Source organism: Salvelinus sp. IW2-2015, unplaced genomic scaffold, assembly GCF_002910315.2.
Source record: "Salvelinus sp. IW2-2015 unplaced genomic scaffold, ASM291031v2 Un_scaffold1497, whole genome shotgun sequence".
In the NCBI taxonomy this organism is placed as follows: Eukaryota; Metazoa; Chordata; class Actinopteri; order Salmoniformes; family Salmonidae; genus Salvelinus; species Salvelinus sp. IW2-2015.
This window is the reverse complement of record NW_019942945.1, coordinates 181,111-199,901: the sequence shown is the minus strand read 5'-3', so window position 1 is coordinate 199,901 and position 18,791 is coordinate 181,111. Positions and strand designations below refer to the sequence as shown.

Genomic DNA, 18,791 nt, shown 5'->3' with positions numbered 1-18,791 from the left:
TTTCGTTCATCACATTCCCAGTGGGTCATAAGTTTACATACACTCAATTAGTATGGTAGCATGGCCTTTAAATTGTTTAACTTGGGTCAAACGTTTTGGGTTGCCTTCCACAAGCGTCCCACAATAAGTTGGGTAATTTTGTCCCATTCCTCCTGACAGAGCTGGTGTAACGAGTCAGGTTTGTAGCCTCCTTGCTCGCACACGCTTTTTCAGTTTTGCCCATAAATTTTCTACAAGATTTGAGGTCAGGGCTTTGTGATGGCCACTCCCAATACATTGGCTTTGTTGTCCTTAAGCCATTTTGCCACAACTTTGAAGTATGCTTGGGTCATTGTCCATTTGAAGACCCATTGCGACCAAGCATTAACTTCCTGACTGATGTCTTGATATGTTGCTTCAATATATCCACATAATTTTCCTGCCTCATGATGCCATCTATTTTGTGAAGTGCACCAGTCCCTCCTGCAGCAAAGCACCCCCAAAACATGATGCTGCCACCCCGTGCTTCACTGTTGGGATGGTGTTCTTCGGCTTGCAAGCATCCCCCTTTTCCTCCAAACATAACGATGGTCATTATAGCCAAACAGTTCTATTTTTGTTTCATCAGACCAGAGGACATTTCTCCAAAAAGTATGATCTTGTCCCCATGTGCAGTAGCAAACCGGAATCTGGCTTTTTATGGCGGTTTTGGAGCAGTGGCTTCTTCCTTGCTGAGCGGCCTTTCAGATTATGTCGATAAAGGACTCGTTTTACTGTGGATATAGATACTTTGTACCTGTTTCCTCCAGAATCTTCACAAGGTCCTTTGCTGTTGTTCTGGGATTGAATTGCACTTTCGAACAAAAGCACGTTAATCTCTAGGGAACAGAACGCGTCTCCTTCCAGAGTGGTATGATGGCTGCGTGGTCCCATGGTGTTTATACTTGCGTACTATTGTTTTTACAGATGAATGTGGGCTTGCTCCCAAAGATGAACCAGACTTGCGGAGGTCTGCAATTTTTTGTCTTAAGTCTTGGCTAATTTATTTTCCCATGATGTCAAGCAAAGAGGCACTTAGTTTGAAGGTAGGCCTAGAAATACATCCACAGGTACACCTCAATAGGCTAATGACAACATTTGAGTCAATCAGAAGCTTCTAAAGCCATGAACTAATTTTCTGGAATTTTCCAAGCTGTTTAAAGGCACAGTCAACTTAGTGTATGTACACTTCTGACCCACTGGAATTGTGATGCAGTGAATTATAAGTGAAATAATCTGTCTGTAATCAATTTCTGGTAAAATTACTTGTGTCATGCACAAAGTAGATGTCCTAACCGACTTGACAAAACTATAGTTTGTTAACAAGAAATTTTGGGAGTGGTTGAAAAACTCTTTTAATGACTCAACCTAAGTGTATGTGAAACTTCCGACTTTAACTGTACGTGGTCTGCGGTTGAGCCAGTTGGACATACTGCCAAAATTCTTTTAAATAATATTGGAGGTGGCTTAAGAAAGAGAAATGCAAAAAAATTCTGGCAACAGCTCTGGGGACATCAAAACTTGACACTGTGCATTGTGTTGTGTCACAGAACTGCACATTTTAGAGTGTCCTTTTATTATCCCCAGCACAAGGTGCACCTGTGTAAAGATCATGCTGTTTAATCAGCTTCTTGATATGCCACACCTGTCAGGTGGATGGATTATCTTGGCAAAGGAGAAATGCTCACTAACAGGGATGTAAACACATTTCTACACAACATTTGAGAGAAATAAGCCTCTGCGTATGAAACATTTMATTTTCTTTTATTTCAGCTCGTGAAACATGCGTTTATATTTTTGTTCAGTGTGTATGGGAGCTTTTGCCAAATAGCCATGTGATTTTCGGTAAATCAACCCGTACAAAGTGCAAACACACAAGACCACTGATCAAACAATAAACAGATAAGTCATTCGTTTTGGAGAGAGCAGGGAAGGGAAGGACACACATACTGAATACAAGCAGTAGATGAACACACGCAGTAGGACGTGAACCCTTTTTTTCCCAGTAGAGAAAATATATCATCCTCAGACAATTTCTGATGCTGTAGTATTTGCAAGTGACCTGCAGTGTGAGTACACTTTTTAGATGCCTTTCTAAAGATCTACCGATGACTCAATCATGATAGGCCTACTGTCATAAGGATATCATGGTTAGGTACTCTAGAAAKAATATTTCTGATATTGTTTGTCKATGTTGTTATAACTGCAAATGATATGYCTGATACTTTGCTTGTTGCACTGAGAAGTAAGGCATGGGTCAATGGCCCACCGGATTAGGAAAGAATGCATGAATATGTGCCAAACTAAGCTTGCTTCTGTGTTCTATTGATTTTTTCCATTCCCACTGCCCCTTTACCCACTACACGCTATCCCTTCCTACCTCTTCTCTCCCCCTCTATCTTTCTTCATCTTCCCTAGATGAGGATTTCAGTCATATCGTGTGTCTCCCTCCTGCTCGTCTTTGAGGTAAACACAAAGAGACAGTTTCCTGGAGAATGATTAAACACACTCTTGGTCTGAAAAKCATGCTAAATGGAGAATCTCTGTTAAATGCTTTTTAGTCCCGGGTCCGTTGCCTGTATTTACAAAGAGTAGGATTGCTGTTCGGCTTTAGCTTTCAGATCATAATGAATATGATCATATGGACAGGGCAGACCTGTTGCTAGATCAGCAGTCCTTCTCTAAGACACTTTTTGAAAAYGGGCCCAGGAGTGTAAGCGTGAATCTGGTTCTGGGAAAACTGGCCCGTTTTGAATTGTAATATTAATCTGTTTTTTTTTAGGACAAATGCTAATGTAGCACTGAGACACCTCATGTACCTTACAGCCTCCACCTTCTTGTTTGGTTGTCCATCTGTCTCTCGATCCAGCTTTTCTCTTCCTCCGTTGGAGTCCTGCTTGGTGTACCTGGCTCCACCCTGGTCTTCCCATGTCTCCCTGGACAAAAACAACAAAGCTTTGCTGGGGCTAAGATCACCTGGAAATACAATGACTCCCTGGTTCCAGACTACCCAGAATCCTCAGAGCAACTCAAGCTCTCCCCGGATGGCTTCTTTCTGGAAATCTCTCCYGTCAGTGTAGCCAACGAGGGGGAATATGAATGTGTGATCAAGCAGAATGATATGGAGTGGCAAAAAGTGCACATAGTCCAGGTTGATGGTAAGGACACATRCTGCCACCTCCTATTTTCATCACAACTGCCTGTGACGTGATGTAGGCCTTTCTTAAAATAGACACTCTGCTTGTGGTTTTTACAYCCAACTTTATAAAAAAATCATGTTACAAGTTAAACTCAATCCAGGAAKGAATCTTTGAGTCCATGTTGAGGAGAGAAAAAGGACGACAACTTGAGCAGAGGGTTTAGATCACAACGAATAAGGCATTCAGTTGATTTCAACATACAGCCCCAGAACTCTATTCATAGATTGTAATTGTTAAAAACTGGTGAAATATGGGGCGATTTTTTTGTTGGTGCAATTTAGCAAACTCTGCAGGTCAGCAAACATTGCATGCATTTTGAGGTTGGCTCCAGAAATCAACTCTACTGTTTTGCTGTCTTTCATCTTGGTCTCTATCCCTCCAGTGTCCAGCAGCTACATTCTCAAGGTAAACGAAGGGTCCACTGTGAATTTACCTTGTGAACGCCCACCATCCAGCAAATACCAGATCCATTGGTACAGATATGATAAAGTAATGAACSGCACACGGAAGCAGCTGAATCCCGCAGAGACTGGAGAAATGGTGGATGGTGACAGACTAGAATGGCTTTTTGGCCCCTTTGAAAAAGATATGACAATCACACTTAATGGGGTCAAAATGGARGATGCCGGCATGTACTACTGTGAGACAGCTGAGGAGGGCAGAGACAGCAGCAACTTTAATACAATTGAGCTAATTGTGGAAGGTACGTTTAGCTAACCTACTTCTATTACACGCTCAAACTTTTGCCTGTGTATRCACACACGTTTGTTAAATTGGTGTAATTCAGAAATGTAACATCAATTGGTCCCGAATAGCCATAATTCCCAAATGTTAGACTCTCACCTGCAATGTTCAAGACACTGTTACGCTCTTGATTTGTTGAAATTATAAWATTAGTTTGCCATTTCTTTTAGCTGCGCCCACCGTTCTTCCTTACTCCTGCGTTGGGTTCATGACCCCCTGGGAATCGTGTCAAGACGAGACCAGCAGGTCGTGGGAGGCCATGCTAAARGAATCCCTCAATGAGTTCTCCATGAAGCTTTATGCCCACCTCAGCCAATCGCAGCCCATGAAAAACCTACTCTTCTCTCCAATCAGTATCAGCGGGGTGTTAACCCACCTGTTACTAGGTAAGAGAGGGTGGGGTTTCTTTAAAAGGGAACATGGGGAGGGGTTGTCCAAGTGCACTCATACTCTAGATCTCTTTTTTTTTTCATTTTTTTTTAATAAAGCAACATTCTTGATATAAACTCCTACTGTGTGAATAATAGACTCATGGGGAGCCAAGTAAAATACATACACTCTCTCTCTCTCTCTCTCTCTCTCTCTCTCTCTCATTAGGTGCTCGTGGCAAGACAAGGAGAGACATGGAGACAGCTCTCTGTCTGTCTCACGACTTCTTCTGCGTTCATTCCGAGATGAAGAAACTGAAGCTGAAACTTCAGGACACACTGAAGATGGCCTCTCAGATCTATTACAACCCCAGTACTACCAGAGCACAATTAGTACTCATGATAATTCTAACTTATTCTCCAGCTATAATTTCGAATTYTCGTCRTWTATTGTCAATTTAATCATGAGTCGCCGACACCCCTTAACTCACTGTCTGTCTGTCCACCTCTCGGACATTCCCTCTCTCTCCCACCTCAGACATGAAGTTGAGTGAGTCCTTTACCAACCAATCCATGCAGTTCTACGGTGCAGATCCAGTCAAATTGACCAATAGTAGTGAGGTAAACGTGGAAATGATCAACAGTTGGGTGGCGAAGCAGACAAATAATAAAATCAACGAGCTGGTCGACTCTGTTCCTGCCCACACCGAACTGGTACTCCTCAATGCTGTGTATTTCAATGGTCAGTATTGTGTGTGTGTGTGTCTGTGTGTCTGTGTGTGTGTGTGTGTGTGGTGTGTGTGTGATCAAAGTAAGCTCTTGGTAAGCACCGATGCTCTATCTATCTGATATGATATAGTCTATTTTAGCGGATATGGAGTTTGTGGATTAAAAACATATCTGTTTTAGGTCAATGGAAGATGAAATTTGATGCAAAATCCAAGAAGTCTCCATTTGTGAAACTGAATGGTGATACTGTGARGGTGCCTGTCCTCTACAGTGCCAAATACAAATTGGCTATGCAATACATCCCGGCAGTGAAGGCACAGGTAACCATTTTGATTACACACACCCACACCTACATGCATAGATACACTATAAGCAGTCACACACACAATCTACATAACATTCTGACCTTGTCTATCACCCATAGGTGGCGATGTTCCCTCTCTCTGGTGAAAGTAGCCTGTTYATCCTGCTCCCGCCCTCTGCCAAGCTCTCTGACCTGCAATTGGTGGAGGGGAAGATGACGGACAAGGCAGTGAGCCAGATGGTGGAGCAGATGAATCAGGTGTCTCCCCAGGCCACCGAGGTCACTCTGCCCAAAATCAAACTGGACGTTCGGACCGAGATGAACACCCTGCTCAGGAAGATAGGTCTGTCTGTCTGTCTGTTTGTATGCATGTCATGTCTATCTGTCTGTCTTTTAGCCTACCTGCTGCCTGACTGTTGAAATTACAGACTGTGCCTTTTGTTGGAGCCACCTGATTCAATTCATCACCAAGCAATTGATTGGTTGAACTAGATGTTTGTGCTTGGCTACTACAAAAATGTGCAMGACCAGATGCAGGAATGGATTTCCCCAGGTCGTTCTAAGTCAACCTAAACCAACAAAACAAATTCCAATCTATGATATAACTCTGTCTTTTCTTGATTTGCCTCTCTCACTTCTCTCCCTTCCTTTCTTCGATCTCCCTCTATCCTTCTCTTTTTCCTTCTGGCCCTCTTGGCTCTCCTTCTCCATATCCCCCTCCTCTTAATCACCCACCTCTTTCTTCCYTTAGGTTTGTCGGAGCTGTTCGACAGCGCCAACCTGTGTGGCCTCTACCCCGACAACGAGTTGCTCCTGACGGACGCCCGCCACCGGGCCTTCCTCTCCCTGACGGAGCAAGGTGTGGAGGCTGGTGCGGCCACTTCCCTCTCTTTCTCCCGCTCCTTCTCTTCCTTCTCAGCCCTCAGGCCCTTCCTGATGATACTGTGGAGCGACCAGGCCAAGGCCCCACTGTTCGTGGGCCGAGTGACCGAGCCGTGAGAGGAGGAGGAAGAGAGAGGGAGCGATAGTAGCATGCATATAGAAAAAGCCATGTTTGCAAAGGAAAGGACATTTGCAATAATATTAGCAGTATTACTTCATTGAGATTATGCTTTTTGACAATACTGTACGTTTAATCATCAGTATGTTTCAACATTTAATATAAATCGATATAGTCYCATTATAATGACATGTTCATTGTAACTTCGTAGAATGATTTAAATTTGTTTTAAAATAAATGCTTGCGAGGGCTTGCTATAGGTTGTCACAAAATGCATGACTTATCAAAGAATAAAAGGTGACAACATCTCTACACATGTGGTATGGAAATCTTTTTTGGGACAAATGTGCCATTTAAATCACTCTTCTGTCCAAAAACGTACACAGTAAGCCACTCAAAACGAGTTCAGTTTATTTTGAGAAGTAGTTCCACAAATTCACCACAGSATGGCAATCACACCGTATGTTCCACATAGAAATAGACAGTACAGKATGTCAGTGAGTACACAGGGATGCTGTAACAATAGTCCTCCCCCTCCACCCTGTCTCCCCATTCCATTAATGTCATTAAAGGAAGACAATGTCAATATCTATGACGRTAAAGGTTTTAAAGCAACGGCAGAACCGAGTAAAGCATAAAATTGAGCAAGTTACCCTGAATTATCCCTTTTTTTTCTTCTTACAAACAGTAAATTACAAACCAACGAGTAAACAGCAGCGATGATAGCTGTAACAGATTTGATTGATGATACMATGTCAATGATATCAACCATAAAGAAATTGGCATTGATCAATGTAAGTTACAATGTTAGTTACATATGCGTATATATGACAATCTTTACACATGCAATTCTTTATTAGAATGTTAAGATGCATACTTTTTTTGTCACATGATGAACAAAGTCAAGTTCGCTTGACCGATAACATATCAAAATAAAAGGCAGAGATCGAGAGAATCTGAGTGAAAATAAACCACCAGATCACCTGGACAAGAGAAGAAATGTCTCCCGTTGTTACATCAGAACTTCAAGCCTGGCTTCCCATGATAAGGAATATCCCAGGGAGGGARGTACATACATACTAAGTAACTTKTGGAATAGACACCGGCTGGAGTGCGGTTTTAACCAATCATCTTTCAGGATTAGACCCACCCGTTGTATACATACGCAGTATTACATACAAAAAAAACATGAATGCATCTTTGACAACATATCACATAGTGACATCGGAGATGTTGATCGTTTGATTATTCATTTCACTGTTGTTGCTGCGCGTGGAGAGGCTTCCTGTGTCGTCATTGGTGTGCATAGAGAAGAACAGATTCCGCCCTCTCCACTCCACCGCCATCTTTGTCAAGGTCAATCAAYGTGTGTTCTTGGTGACTGCGAAAGACTAGACGAGCTGAACTTCTCACTCGTCRTTTCAGAGTTCAGTCCCTAAGCTTTGACGATCCATGATCCGTGTCACAGTCCCCCTATATTTGACCCCTAGCCATGCTGAATCGTCTTAGTTTTTTTGCTATCCATGATGACTCCTTCATTCACACCTTTGTCCAAGTACAGAATTACGAACACAGATCCCAGACAACGATTAGAAAGTAAGAAAACGTCCAGGAGACTGTTGACTGACTGATGATTCACACTACAGGGCCGACCCAAACCATACTGTGCTGGACTGGATATTTTATTTTCACATTGTCCTTTTTTCATTCCAGCAACTACAGTAGATGAGGAACCAGGCCAGTGTGATACAGCTTGGCTTGACTTGGCTATGTTTGTCTCAGTAGTGTGAAAAGGRTAATAGTGTGCTTTAGTGGGCCAACGTTGGAACTATAAGGTGTCCAAACTGTAGCCAGGGGCCACAGGTTTGGCCCTCTGTCCTTAGTGTGGKTAACCCCTCGAGGTCTGTCTCTGGTGAAGSAATCCATGGTGCTCTATGGGCRGTCCTCTCTCATAAAAAYAGCCTGGGTAGYCTCTCTCGCATAGTTCCCTAAACAAAYACCTAGACACTTCTTGATATGCTCCTCTTAGACATGAATAGATGAGCACATTGATAAAATCTCAAATCAACCTATTCCTTTGGCTACAGGTGGAGTTTTTGCCATATTTCTCACACTAATAGTTTTTTTATCTCCACGATGGAACATTTGAATGTCATAAGAGACTCACCGAAATTGAAAAAATCCTGGCATTTATAAATAAAATCTTAGTGTAAGGGCGCCGAAAAGAAGGAGGAAACTCGAGAGCTACTGGGATGTGCACACCTTTGTTCCAGCACGAACACACCCGATGACACTTATTGTCGTCCAGACTGCATTAGGCTGGAGCTGGAGCAAAAGCCTGCACACCCAGTAGTTGGTATTTGATAACCAATGATAACCCCTCTTTAGAGTAGGGGGCTATAGTGTGTTTGAGACTGTGATGCAGAAATCTCTCTGTGTAGCTTTCAAGTCACTCAAAGTCAAAGGTCAAAGGGCACAGAGCAGGGTTCAGAGAATAATCCAGACTGATGGTTATCTTGTGTGACTGTAACCAAGGAAAAGTGACTCACTGGACTGCCAGCCATACTGTTGCACATGTGACAGGACATCCGTTTGTTAGACCAGGGGGACATCCAGGGAACATAGGAGTGAGTCTCATACTGTAGGAGTGAGTCTTGTCTCTTTTTTTCTGTCTTTCCTCACTGCTACATGCTTTGGGGGTCATGGATGGAGACATTTGCAGACACGCTTACAGACAAACACACAMGCKCGCATACACACAAAAACACACGTGCACACACATATTTGTATGCAAAATGTATGCACACACAAACACTCGCTCACACACAAAGACACATACACACAGGAGGATMAKGGGAGATACAGACACCCACTGTCATCACGTACAGACATCGGACAAGTACACAGAGACAGTACCGTCAGCTGGATCCTTTTGTGCTTTAACGTCATGGTGTGCCAGTTTGCATCAGAGCGACAACCACCATAATAATAATAAAAATCTGTAGCAGGTGACTTACCCAACTTGTCATTTGGGTACTTTGTATAGTAAATCAGGGATGCAGAGGAGGGTAAACACATGCTAACGCTGTTAACGCACCTTGGTGAATACTGTTTTCACACCTATTACGCTAATTTAGCGCTAGCACTGTTAGTAGTGTTAGCATTGTTAGCACTGTTACCATTGTTAGCACTGTTAGTACTGTTAGCGCTGTTAGCATTGTTAGCGCTGTTTGTATTGTTAGCGTAGTTAATGCTCGAACTGAGTCATGGGTAACTGCATATGCGGAGTGTGTCTGAAAGTGGACGTGGCGAAAGAAGTGGGTTGATCAGCACAAGTGGGTATATGGAAAGCGAATCAGCAAATTGGGCAGATTTGTTGGAGCCAAAGATCGTTTTGCGTGGCTGACTGGGATGCACGAGGAGTGTATAAGCCAGTGCGAATGACTAATGTACTGTTGTTGTATCGAGGTGTCTGCCAACCTGAGGTGCTTCCCACTGGGCAGCCGTATCAGCTGTGTCACCAGCAGTAGCTAATGTGGCAATTTTTTGCCCTCCCATTATTTTATTTCAAGTGGGATAGTAGCCTACACAGCTATCTAGATGTCACCTTGATACAACCTGCTCAAGGGCATGAACGGCAACAACACCGGGTCCTTAGCTTCCGCTTGCTAAGCACTTTTCTCCCGCAACGGCGTGGGAAGTAGCTACCTAGTGTAGCCAACATCAGGGTGACAGTCAAGGTAAGCACACACATACAACACATTCAAGCAACAGTACACCCATCTGTCAGGGTGTGCGTTACGAGTGGAGAAGTCAGGTGCAGGAGAGCAGAGAGTTGTGAACAGGCGCACACTTTATTTCGGCAGAGGCAATAAACAGACAGACGCCACTGCGTCAAAAACCTCCAGCCAAAGGTACGGCAAGGCGCGAAATCGTCACAAAAATGATCAAAATGTTTTACAATAAACATCCTTCGTGGAGAAACTACGGAAAAACGGGAAGAAACCCAGCCTGGCACGTACCCACGAAACATGTAACAAAAACCAATTTCACACAAAGACATGGGGGGGAACAGAGGAATAAATACATGCATGCAGTGTGATTGGGAATGTAAACCAGGTGTGCAGGGAACAAGACAAAACAAATGGAACAATGAAAAATGGAGCGGCGATGGCTAGAAAGCCGGTGACGTCGACCGCCGAACGCCGCCCGAACAAGGAGAGGAGCCAACTTCGGCAGAAGTCGTGACAGTAACCCCCCTTGACACGCGGCTCCAGCTGCGCGCCGACACCGGCCTCTGGGACGACCCGGAGAGCGAGGCGCAGGGCGATCCGGCCGGCGACGGTGGAACTTCCGCAGCAGTTCAGGGTCCAACACATCCGCCACCGGAACCCAGCACCACTCCTCCGGACCATACCCCTCCCACTCCACGAAGTACTGAAGGCCCCCAGCCCGACGCCTCGAATCCAGGATGGAACGAACGGAGTACACCGGGGCCCCTCGATGTCCAGAGGGGGCGGAGGAACCTCCCGCACCTCAGATTCCTGGAGCGGACCAACCACCACTGGCCTGAGGAGAGACACATGGAACGAGGGGTTAATACGGTAATCGGGGAGAAGCTGTAACCTGTAACACACATCGTTCACTCTCCTCAGGACATTGAATGGCCCCACAAACCGCGGGCCCAGCTTCCGGCAGGGCAGGGGGAGGGGCAGGTTTTGGGTCAAGAGCCAGACCCACTGCGGTGACGGTCTGTGCCCACTTTCTGGTGCAGCACGGCGCGCTGAAGGTGGACATGGGCGGCGTCCCATGTTTCCTCCTCGTGCCGGAACCAGTCGTCCACCGCAGGAGCCTCGGTCTGACTCTGATGCCAAGGAGCCAGAACCGGCTGATACCCCAATACACACTGGAAGGGGGTGAGGTTAGTGGAGGAGTGGCGGAGCGAGTTCTGGGCCATCTCTGCCCAGGGCACAAACACTGCCCACTCCCCCGGCCGGTCCTGGCAATAAGACCTCAGAAACCTACCCACATCCTGGTTTACTCTCTCCACCTGCCCATTACTCTTGGGGTGAAAACCTGAGGGAAGGCTGACCGAGACCCCCAGACGTTCCATGAATGCCTTCCAGACCCTCGACGTGAACTGGGGACCCCGATCAGACACCCCGTAGTGCCAGAAGACATGAGTGAACAAGGCCTCCACAGTCTGTAGGACCATAGAGAGACCAGGCAACGGGAGGAGATGACAGGACTTAGAAAAATGGTCCACAACAACCAGGATCGCGGTGTTACCCTGTGAGGGAGGAAGATCGGTCAGGAAATCTACTGACAGGTGCGACCACAGCCGTTGTGGAATGGGTAAGGGTTGTAACTTTCCTCTGGGCAGGTGCCTAGGAGCCTTGCACTGGGCGCACACCGAGCAGGAGGAAACATAAACCCTCACGTCCTTAGCCAAGGTGGGCCACCAATACTTCCCAGTCAGACAGCGCACCGTCCGACCAATCCCCGGATGACCAGAGGAGGGTGACGTGTGGGCCCAATAGATCAACTGGTCACGGACAGCAGACGGAACGTACAGACGCCCGACGGGACACTGGAGGGGAGCGGGCTCTGTACGCAATGCCTGCTCAATGTCCGCGTCCAGCTCCCACACGACCGGCGCTACCAGGCAGGAGGCCGGGAGTATGGGAGTCTGATCCATGGGCCGCTCCTCTGTGTCATACAGCCGGGAGAGTGTGTCTGCCTTCGTATTCTGGGAACCTGGTCTGTAGGGACAGGGTGAACACAAAACGGGTAAAGAACATGGCCCACCTTGCCTGACGAGGATTCAGTCTCCTCGATGCCCGGATGTACTCCAGGTTGCGGTGGTCAGTCCAGATGAGAAAAGGGTGTTTAGCCCCCTCAAGCCAATGTCTCCACGCCTTCAAAGCCTTAACCACAGCCAACAGCTCCCGGTCCCCCACATCATAGTTCCGCTCCGCCGCGCTGAGCTTCTTCGAGAAGAAAGCACAGGGGCGGAACTTCGGTGGTGTACCCGAGCGCTGAGAGAGCACGGCTCCTATCCCAGCCTCGGACACGTCCACCTTCACTATGAACGCCAAAGAGGGATCCGGATGGGCCAGCATGGGAGCCAAGGTAAACAGAGCTCTTAGGTGCCCAAAAGCCCTGTCCGCCTCAACCGACCACTGCAGACTTAAAGGACCCCCCTTCAGCAGTGAGGTACTGGGAGCCGCCAGCTGGCCAAAACCCCGGATAAATCTCCGGTAGTAATGGGCAAACCCTAAAAATCGCTGCACCTCCTTTACCGTGGTGGGAGTCGGCCAATTACGCACGGCTGCAATGTGGTCACTCTCCATCTCCACCCCTGTTGTGGAAATGCGATACCCTAGGAAGGAGACGGCCTGCTGGAAGAACAGGCATTTCTCAGCCTTGACGTACAGGTCATGCTCCAACAGTCGTCTAAGTACCCTGCGCACCAAGGACACATGCTCGGCGCGTGTAGCAGAATATCAGAATGTCATCGATATACACCACTACATCCTGCCCGTGCAGGTCCCGGAAAATCTTGTCTGCAAAGGATTGGAAGACTGATGGAGCATTCATTAACCAGTACGGCATGACGAGGTACTCATAATGCCCTGAGGCGGTACTAAACGCCGTCTTCCACTTGTTTCCCTCCCGGATACACACCAGGTTGTACGCTCTCCTGAGATCCTGTTTAGTGAAGAAGCGCGCCCCGTGCATTGACTCAATCGGCGTGGCGATGAGAGGTAGCGTGTAACTGTACCTCACCGTGATTTGATTGAGACCTCGATAGTCAGTGCACGGGCGCAGACCTCCCTCCTTTTTCTTCACAAAAAAGAAACTCGAGGAGGCGTGCGAAGTGGAGGACTGAATGTTCCCCTGACGCAGGGATTCAGAGACATATGTCTCCATAGCCGCCGTCTCCGCTTGCGACAGGGGATACACGTGACTCCTGGGAAGTGCAGCACCACGGGAAACGCAGGAGAGTCAATGAGGAAGAGACTGATTTTATCCTTGTGACCCCCCTGTGTCACCATGGCCAGGGAGATGGTGGCTTCCCTGATTAGTCCGGACCCTAATGGTCAACTATCCACAGCGTGTACCAGGAAAGGTCCAACCACAGGAATAACGGGGATCCCTAAACTAAGGGCGAACGCTCTGTCGATAAAATTCCCAGCCGCGCCTGAATCGACCTGCGCCTTATGCTGGGAATGCGGGGAAAACTCAGGAAAATAAACAGGTACAAACAGGTGGACAACAGAGGACTCTGGATGAGAGTGGTGCAGACTCACCTGGGGTGACGCCAGAGTGCCCTGCCTGCTGCCTCGACTCCCAGAGGGGCCGACCGGCACCGACCGGCAGTATGCCCTCTGCGGCCACAGATGGTGCACGAGATGGACAGATCCACCAGTTGGTCAAAAGTGATGGTGGCATCCCTTCAGGCCAACTCCCTTCGGACATCCTCGCGCAGGCTGCATCGGTAGTGGTCGATAAGGGCCCTGTCGTTCCATCCCGCTCCAGCGGCCAAGGTCCGGAATTCCAGGGCGAACTCCTGCGCGCTCCTCGTCCCCTGGCTCAAGTGGAAGAGCCGTTCCCCCGGGTGAACTCCTTGAAGTGGTCCAATGTCGGGTCTCCTTCTCCCCACACGACGTTTGCCCACTCCAGAGCTCTCCCAGAGATGAATGAGACGAGGGCGGACACTCTCACCCTTCCCGAGGGAGCTGCGTGAACGGTGGCCAGGTATAGGTCCAGCTGTAATAATACCCCTGGCACCATGCTGCCGTCCCATCATACTCCCTGGGAAGGGAGAGACGCATCCCACTGGGACTGGATCCAGGAGGGACAGGTAGAGGTAACCCCGGTTGCGCTGGTCGAGACTTCCTGTCTCTCCCAGCGGTCCATGGTCTGGACAACACGATCCATTGTGGCACCGAGAAGTTGCAGCATTGCCGAGTGTTCCCGGATGCGCTCCTCGACTCCTCTGACCGGGACTCCTGCTCCTGCTGACTCCATGGGTGGTGTGAAATTCTGTCAGGGTGTGCGCTACGGGTGGAGAAGTCAGGTGCGAGAGGAGAGAGTTGTGAACAGGCGCACACGGCAATAAACAGACAGACGCCACTGCGTCAAAAACCTCCAGCCAAAGGTACAAGTGCAAGGTGCGAAATCGTCACAAAAATGATCAAAATGTTTTACAATAAACATCCTTCGTGGAGAAACCACGGAACAACGGGAAAAAACCCAGCCTGGCGCGTACCCACGAAACACGTAACAAAAACAATTTCACACAAAGACATGGGGGGAACAGAGGAATAAATACATGCAGTGTGATTGGGAATGTAAACCAGGTGTGCAGGGAACAAGAAGAAAAAAAAGGAACAATGAAAAATGGAGTGGCGATGGCTAGAAAGCCGGTGACGTCGACCGCCGAACGTCGCCCGAACAAGGAGAGGAGCCGACTTCAGCGGAAGACGTGACAACATCATAAGTACTTTTAATAAAAAATTCAAAGTTGTCAGTTATATTCACTGAAAATGTACAACTATTTGTAGCAGTGAAATACAAATTGCGCTCATCTTCTGGCTTCAAAACTGAAGTCCMAACACTGGCGGTATGGTAGTTGCATGGTAAGAAACGAAAAACAACACCGCTCAGTCAAAACCGTCTAACCAATAACAGAGCGCTGATGTTACACCCATCGCTGTTGATCCACCCACTTTATTCGCCACAGCCACTTYCAGAGACACACCAAGTATGCAGTTACCCATACTTCCTAGAACTGTTATAGCAGTTAGCATTAGCGTTGCTAGACGCCAGTCATCTCAACCGGACGTTYAGCACTCTTACCCACCWTTTYCAACTACATCCCTAGTAGAAACAACCTGGTGACTACAACGTTCGTAACAAGACCTTGTCGGGCRAAGGTGCTTACAGAATGTTCCAGTATTGTAGTTACAGTGCAGGTAAGAGATTCTACACTATTAATGTGTACATTTGAATGACTGAAATGCAAGTGACTTCATAATATTGAGGGCTAAGGTCAAATTTGTTCGCACCTTCACATTAAACATTTCAACGAGGGACATTTTCACAAATGTATTTACTTATAAAAAAGCTACATTGGGATAATTACCTACTATTATGATTTGTATTATAAATAATATTATTCTTATTATTATATCATCATTATCCGTATCATTATTGCATGTTTTATCACTGTATTACTTTATTACTTTATTATTTCTTTCTTTCTTCACCATTCATTGATGATCATTTAATAATTGAGTGTGTGTGTATGTCAGTCACTGCGGGGGGGCCTCCGGAGGGGCTCCTTGCTGCGTGAGGGTGTGCCAGTACTCAACTTTCTTGCCGATGTGTTTGAGACACTCRAACCAATGTTTCAGCCTCACTCCCTTGGCATTTATGCCCAGTTCAACTCCGCCTGTGAGAGAGGGAGAAGGTGGAAGGGAGAGACAGACAGAGAGAGAGAGAGAGACAGAGAGAGAGAGGAAGAAGGAGAGAAGAGAAAGGAAATATTTAACCTTAAGTCAGGTAGGTGAGTCATCGAGAAAAACATATATTTTACATGAACAACCTAGCGACAGACAGACATACAGACAGACACGCAGACAGACCCACAGAGAAGCACACAGAGAGACACGGGAGACACACAGGGAGAGAGAGAACTTGAAATTGACAGATAGGAAACGAGAGAGAGAGATGAAGAGCGAAAGACAGAGTCAGGGGGGGGGGTCATCAGACAGATAGAGGTTTTCCTGGCTGTGATTGCATAGTTGATGGAGTGTGAAGTTTTCAACACAGTATTTAACGGCTTTCACAACGCCTCAAACACGCTCAATAGCTCATCTGTGGCCCCAACTAAGCCTTGGTATTAAACTCAGATACAGTGAGAGGCGTGGGGAAGACTGTTCTCTTACATAKCTCACACTCCCTCGGAACCAGACATACACACATCAACACACAGTCCTCACAAGTATAGTAACACAAACACACACACAGATMCCACTGGGCACAGTCGTCAATTCAACATGTATTCCACGTTGGTTCAACGTCATGTCATTGAAATAATGTGGAAACAACGTTGATTCAACCAGYGTGTGCCCAGCGGGATGTGTGYAATTGTATGTGCGCAAACACACCTCGGCCCTCATAGYGCCCAAGTTTCAGATAGTGTGTTTGGATAGTCGTCTCACGTACCTTCCAAATGACCCCTTCTCATTCTTGCCACCAACAAACACAGACACACACACAGTGGTACACACACCTGACCTGTTTGTCTAGGCCACTCACGTACCTCTCTCTCCCGGTTAAACTGGGATCCACGGACAAAAGCTCCTCTCAGTCGCCTGAGTGTTGCAGCCGTTGCTTGACACACTACAACCGGGGCGTCTGGGCACCCGTCGCTTGATCTTCTCCCTATGCTCTCTCTCCCTAGTGCCCTCGCTCTCTCTATCCCTTCGCTCCCCCCAGCTGTTCTACATCATATCCCGCTAGTGCCCTCCCCGCCTCTCTCTACAACCACTGCTCTCGTCTCCCTAGTGCCCCGCTCTCGTCATCAATTGCTCCCGCTTCTCTCCCAAGTGCCCTCGATCATCACTCCACTATGCTTTCGTCCGCTTGCCCATTCTCTCCCAACCACAAGTTGCCCCTCGCTCTCCCTATCTGATATCTCCCTTGCTCTCTGATCTCCCTTGCTTAGTAGCCCTAGCCATCCTGCAGTCTCACTCCTTGTACGCTTCACCTGTCGTCTTCCTAAGCGCCTCTTAAGTAGAAGCCTCCTCTCTTGTCTTACATTCCTCTCCCCTGTTCCTCTATGCTCTCTCTATCCACTACCTGGGATGCCTGAGTAGTCGAAAGTCAACAAGTTGCTATCACCCTTGCTGTCAAGCCGCCTAATAGTCGGTTCTCAAGTTGCCGCTCGATTCTCTCCTTTGCACCTCTCTTCACGCTAAGTTGGCGGATCTCACGCTCTCTCCTCCGCTGGGGTCCCAGTTCTAATCCTCTCTTTCGGCTACACCAGGACAGAGTGACCATAGTTAATTTCCTATCGCAGGCCCTACTTCTTGCGGTTTTCACACACGACACACACATCACACACAACAAGCACACACACGTAAGCACACACAACATCAGTCACAACACACATCATCATACATCACATCACACACATCACAATTAATACCTATACTATTTCGGAGCACACATCACACACAAAACCACACACATGAAAAAACCATTTAACGGATTCAAAGTAATCCACACCAATTGAGTGCTAGCCACACAGCCTCTATATTGAAACACACACGACAGACAGCCAATGATATATGCCACACACATCACTACAGGCAGCATCACATGGTATTCAAAGCAATGTTGGAACATAAATATGGCTGGTAATCGTTACTCTGAAGACATATTTCATTAGAATAGAAAGAGACTGTGACAGTGTTACAGGGTAAAGGACCTGTTTAAGCAGGCGCAAACACTTCAATCTCCTCGCTGTGCATGCCCTTCTCGTGTCTCACTCGCTACAAAGTCTCTCCCGTTGTCTCTCTGATTTCCTCTTTCGTCTGTCGTTCTCGGTATTCAGTTTCTCTTCTCTTCTTCTAAGCTGGGGACGTAAACGGTGAGTTATTACCCGCAAGGCCAGAGAGAAGAGCAGGAAAAAGCCGATCGCTCTAACACAAGCTACCGCTAAACCTCTCCCAATGACTGGTTATCGTTTATGAGTTAATGAGCCAACAATACACGAAAGCCTAGATCAGTCTAAGCAAACATGCGGAAAATAAGATTGACTAAGTGATACGGGAGAGAACAGACACGAGACGGGAAGGAAGAGGGGGAAGAAGAAAAGGGGGGAGTGACCGAGAGGAAAACAAGATCAGATAGCAGCGGAGGGAAGAAGCAAAATGTGCTGTCAAATACTCTCTGTAAAGGCAGGAAGAATGATGGAGGAAGAAGATGAGAAGCCAGGGACAGAAAAATGAAAAAGAAATCGAGTAATTATGGAAGGCAGGAGATAGGGGAGAGACGGAGAGAGAGTAGCAGTGTCCCCCCTGATTTGTGGAAGCAATTGATGGGCGGACTGGCCTCTCATTTTGCACAAAGACAGAGGTGTCGAGGAAGGAGGAGAAGGGAGGAATAGAAGAGGAGGAAAGAGAAAGGGAGTGGGACGCCCCCGCCAGGTCCTCCCTCATCCATCTCATCCGTCAGTGTTTCTCTCTCGCCCTTCTTTCTCTCGTCCACCGGCGGGTCACACAATCGCCCGCCATTTGTCACCACACCTCCGGACTCAGGGAACATGTTATCGATCTGTTTGTGTGTGGGGGGGGGGGGGGGGGGGGGTCAGGGAAGGGAAGGGGAGGGGGGATTGGAAGGTCATTACGGGC

General features: G+C 47.3%; 2 protein-coding genes across 3 annotated transcripts in view; one reads left to right on the top strand and one right to left on the bottom strand.

Moving 5' to 3' along the window:
• The window catches only part of LOC112071025 (plasma protease C1 inhibitor), a 9,390-nt gene extending 2,715 nt beyond the window's left edge, over nucleotides 1-6,675 (top strand). Inside the window, exons 1-10 of one of the 2 annotated variants that reach the window (XM_024138476.2) lie at nucleotides 1,929-2,087; nucleotides 2,437-2,484; nucleotides 2,888-3,176; nucleotides 3,601-3,921; nucleotides 4,133-4,348; nucleotides 4,560-4,703; nucleotides 4,869-5,072; nucleotides 5,240-5,379; nucleotides 5,484-5,706; nucleotides 6,115-6,675. In XM_024138476.2, coding sequence (XP_023994244.2) covers nucleotides 2,437-2,484; nucleotides 2,888-3,176; nucleotides 3,601-3,921; nucleotides 4,133-4,348; nucleotides 4,560-4,703; nucleotides 4,869-5,072; nucleotides 5,240-5,379; nucleotides 5,484-5,706; nucleotides 6,115-6,362 — 1,833 coding nt within the window. In that variant the 5' untranslated portion in view covers nucleotides 1,929-2,087 and the 3' untranslated portion in view covers nucleotides 6,363-6,675. Of the gene's footprint in view, nucleotides 1-1,928; nucleotides 2,088-2,436; nucleotides 2,485-2,887; nucleotides 3,177-3,600; nucleotides 3,922-4,132; nucleotides 4,349-4,559; nucleotides 4,704-4,868; nucleotides 5,073-5,239; nucleotides 5,380-5,483; nucleotides 5,707-6,114 lie in introns of those variants that run through there. The other variant, XM_070439214.1, reaches the window with a different exon arrangement.
• Nucleotides 6,676-6,757: 82 nt separating this feature from the next.
• The window catches only part of LOC111958344 (double C2-like domain-containing protein beta), a 69,854-nt gene continuing 57,820 nt past the window's right edge, over nucleotides 6,758-18,791 (bottom strand). Inside the window, exon 10 of the mRNA XM_024138480.2 lies at nucleotides 6,758-15,823. Within this exon, the coding sequence (XP_023994248.2) occupies nucleotides 15,684-15,823 (140 nt within the window). The 3' untranslated portion in view covers nucleotides 6,758-15,683. The remainder of the gene's footprint in view (nucleotides 15,824-18,791) is intronic.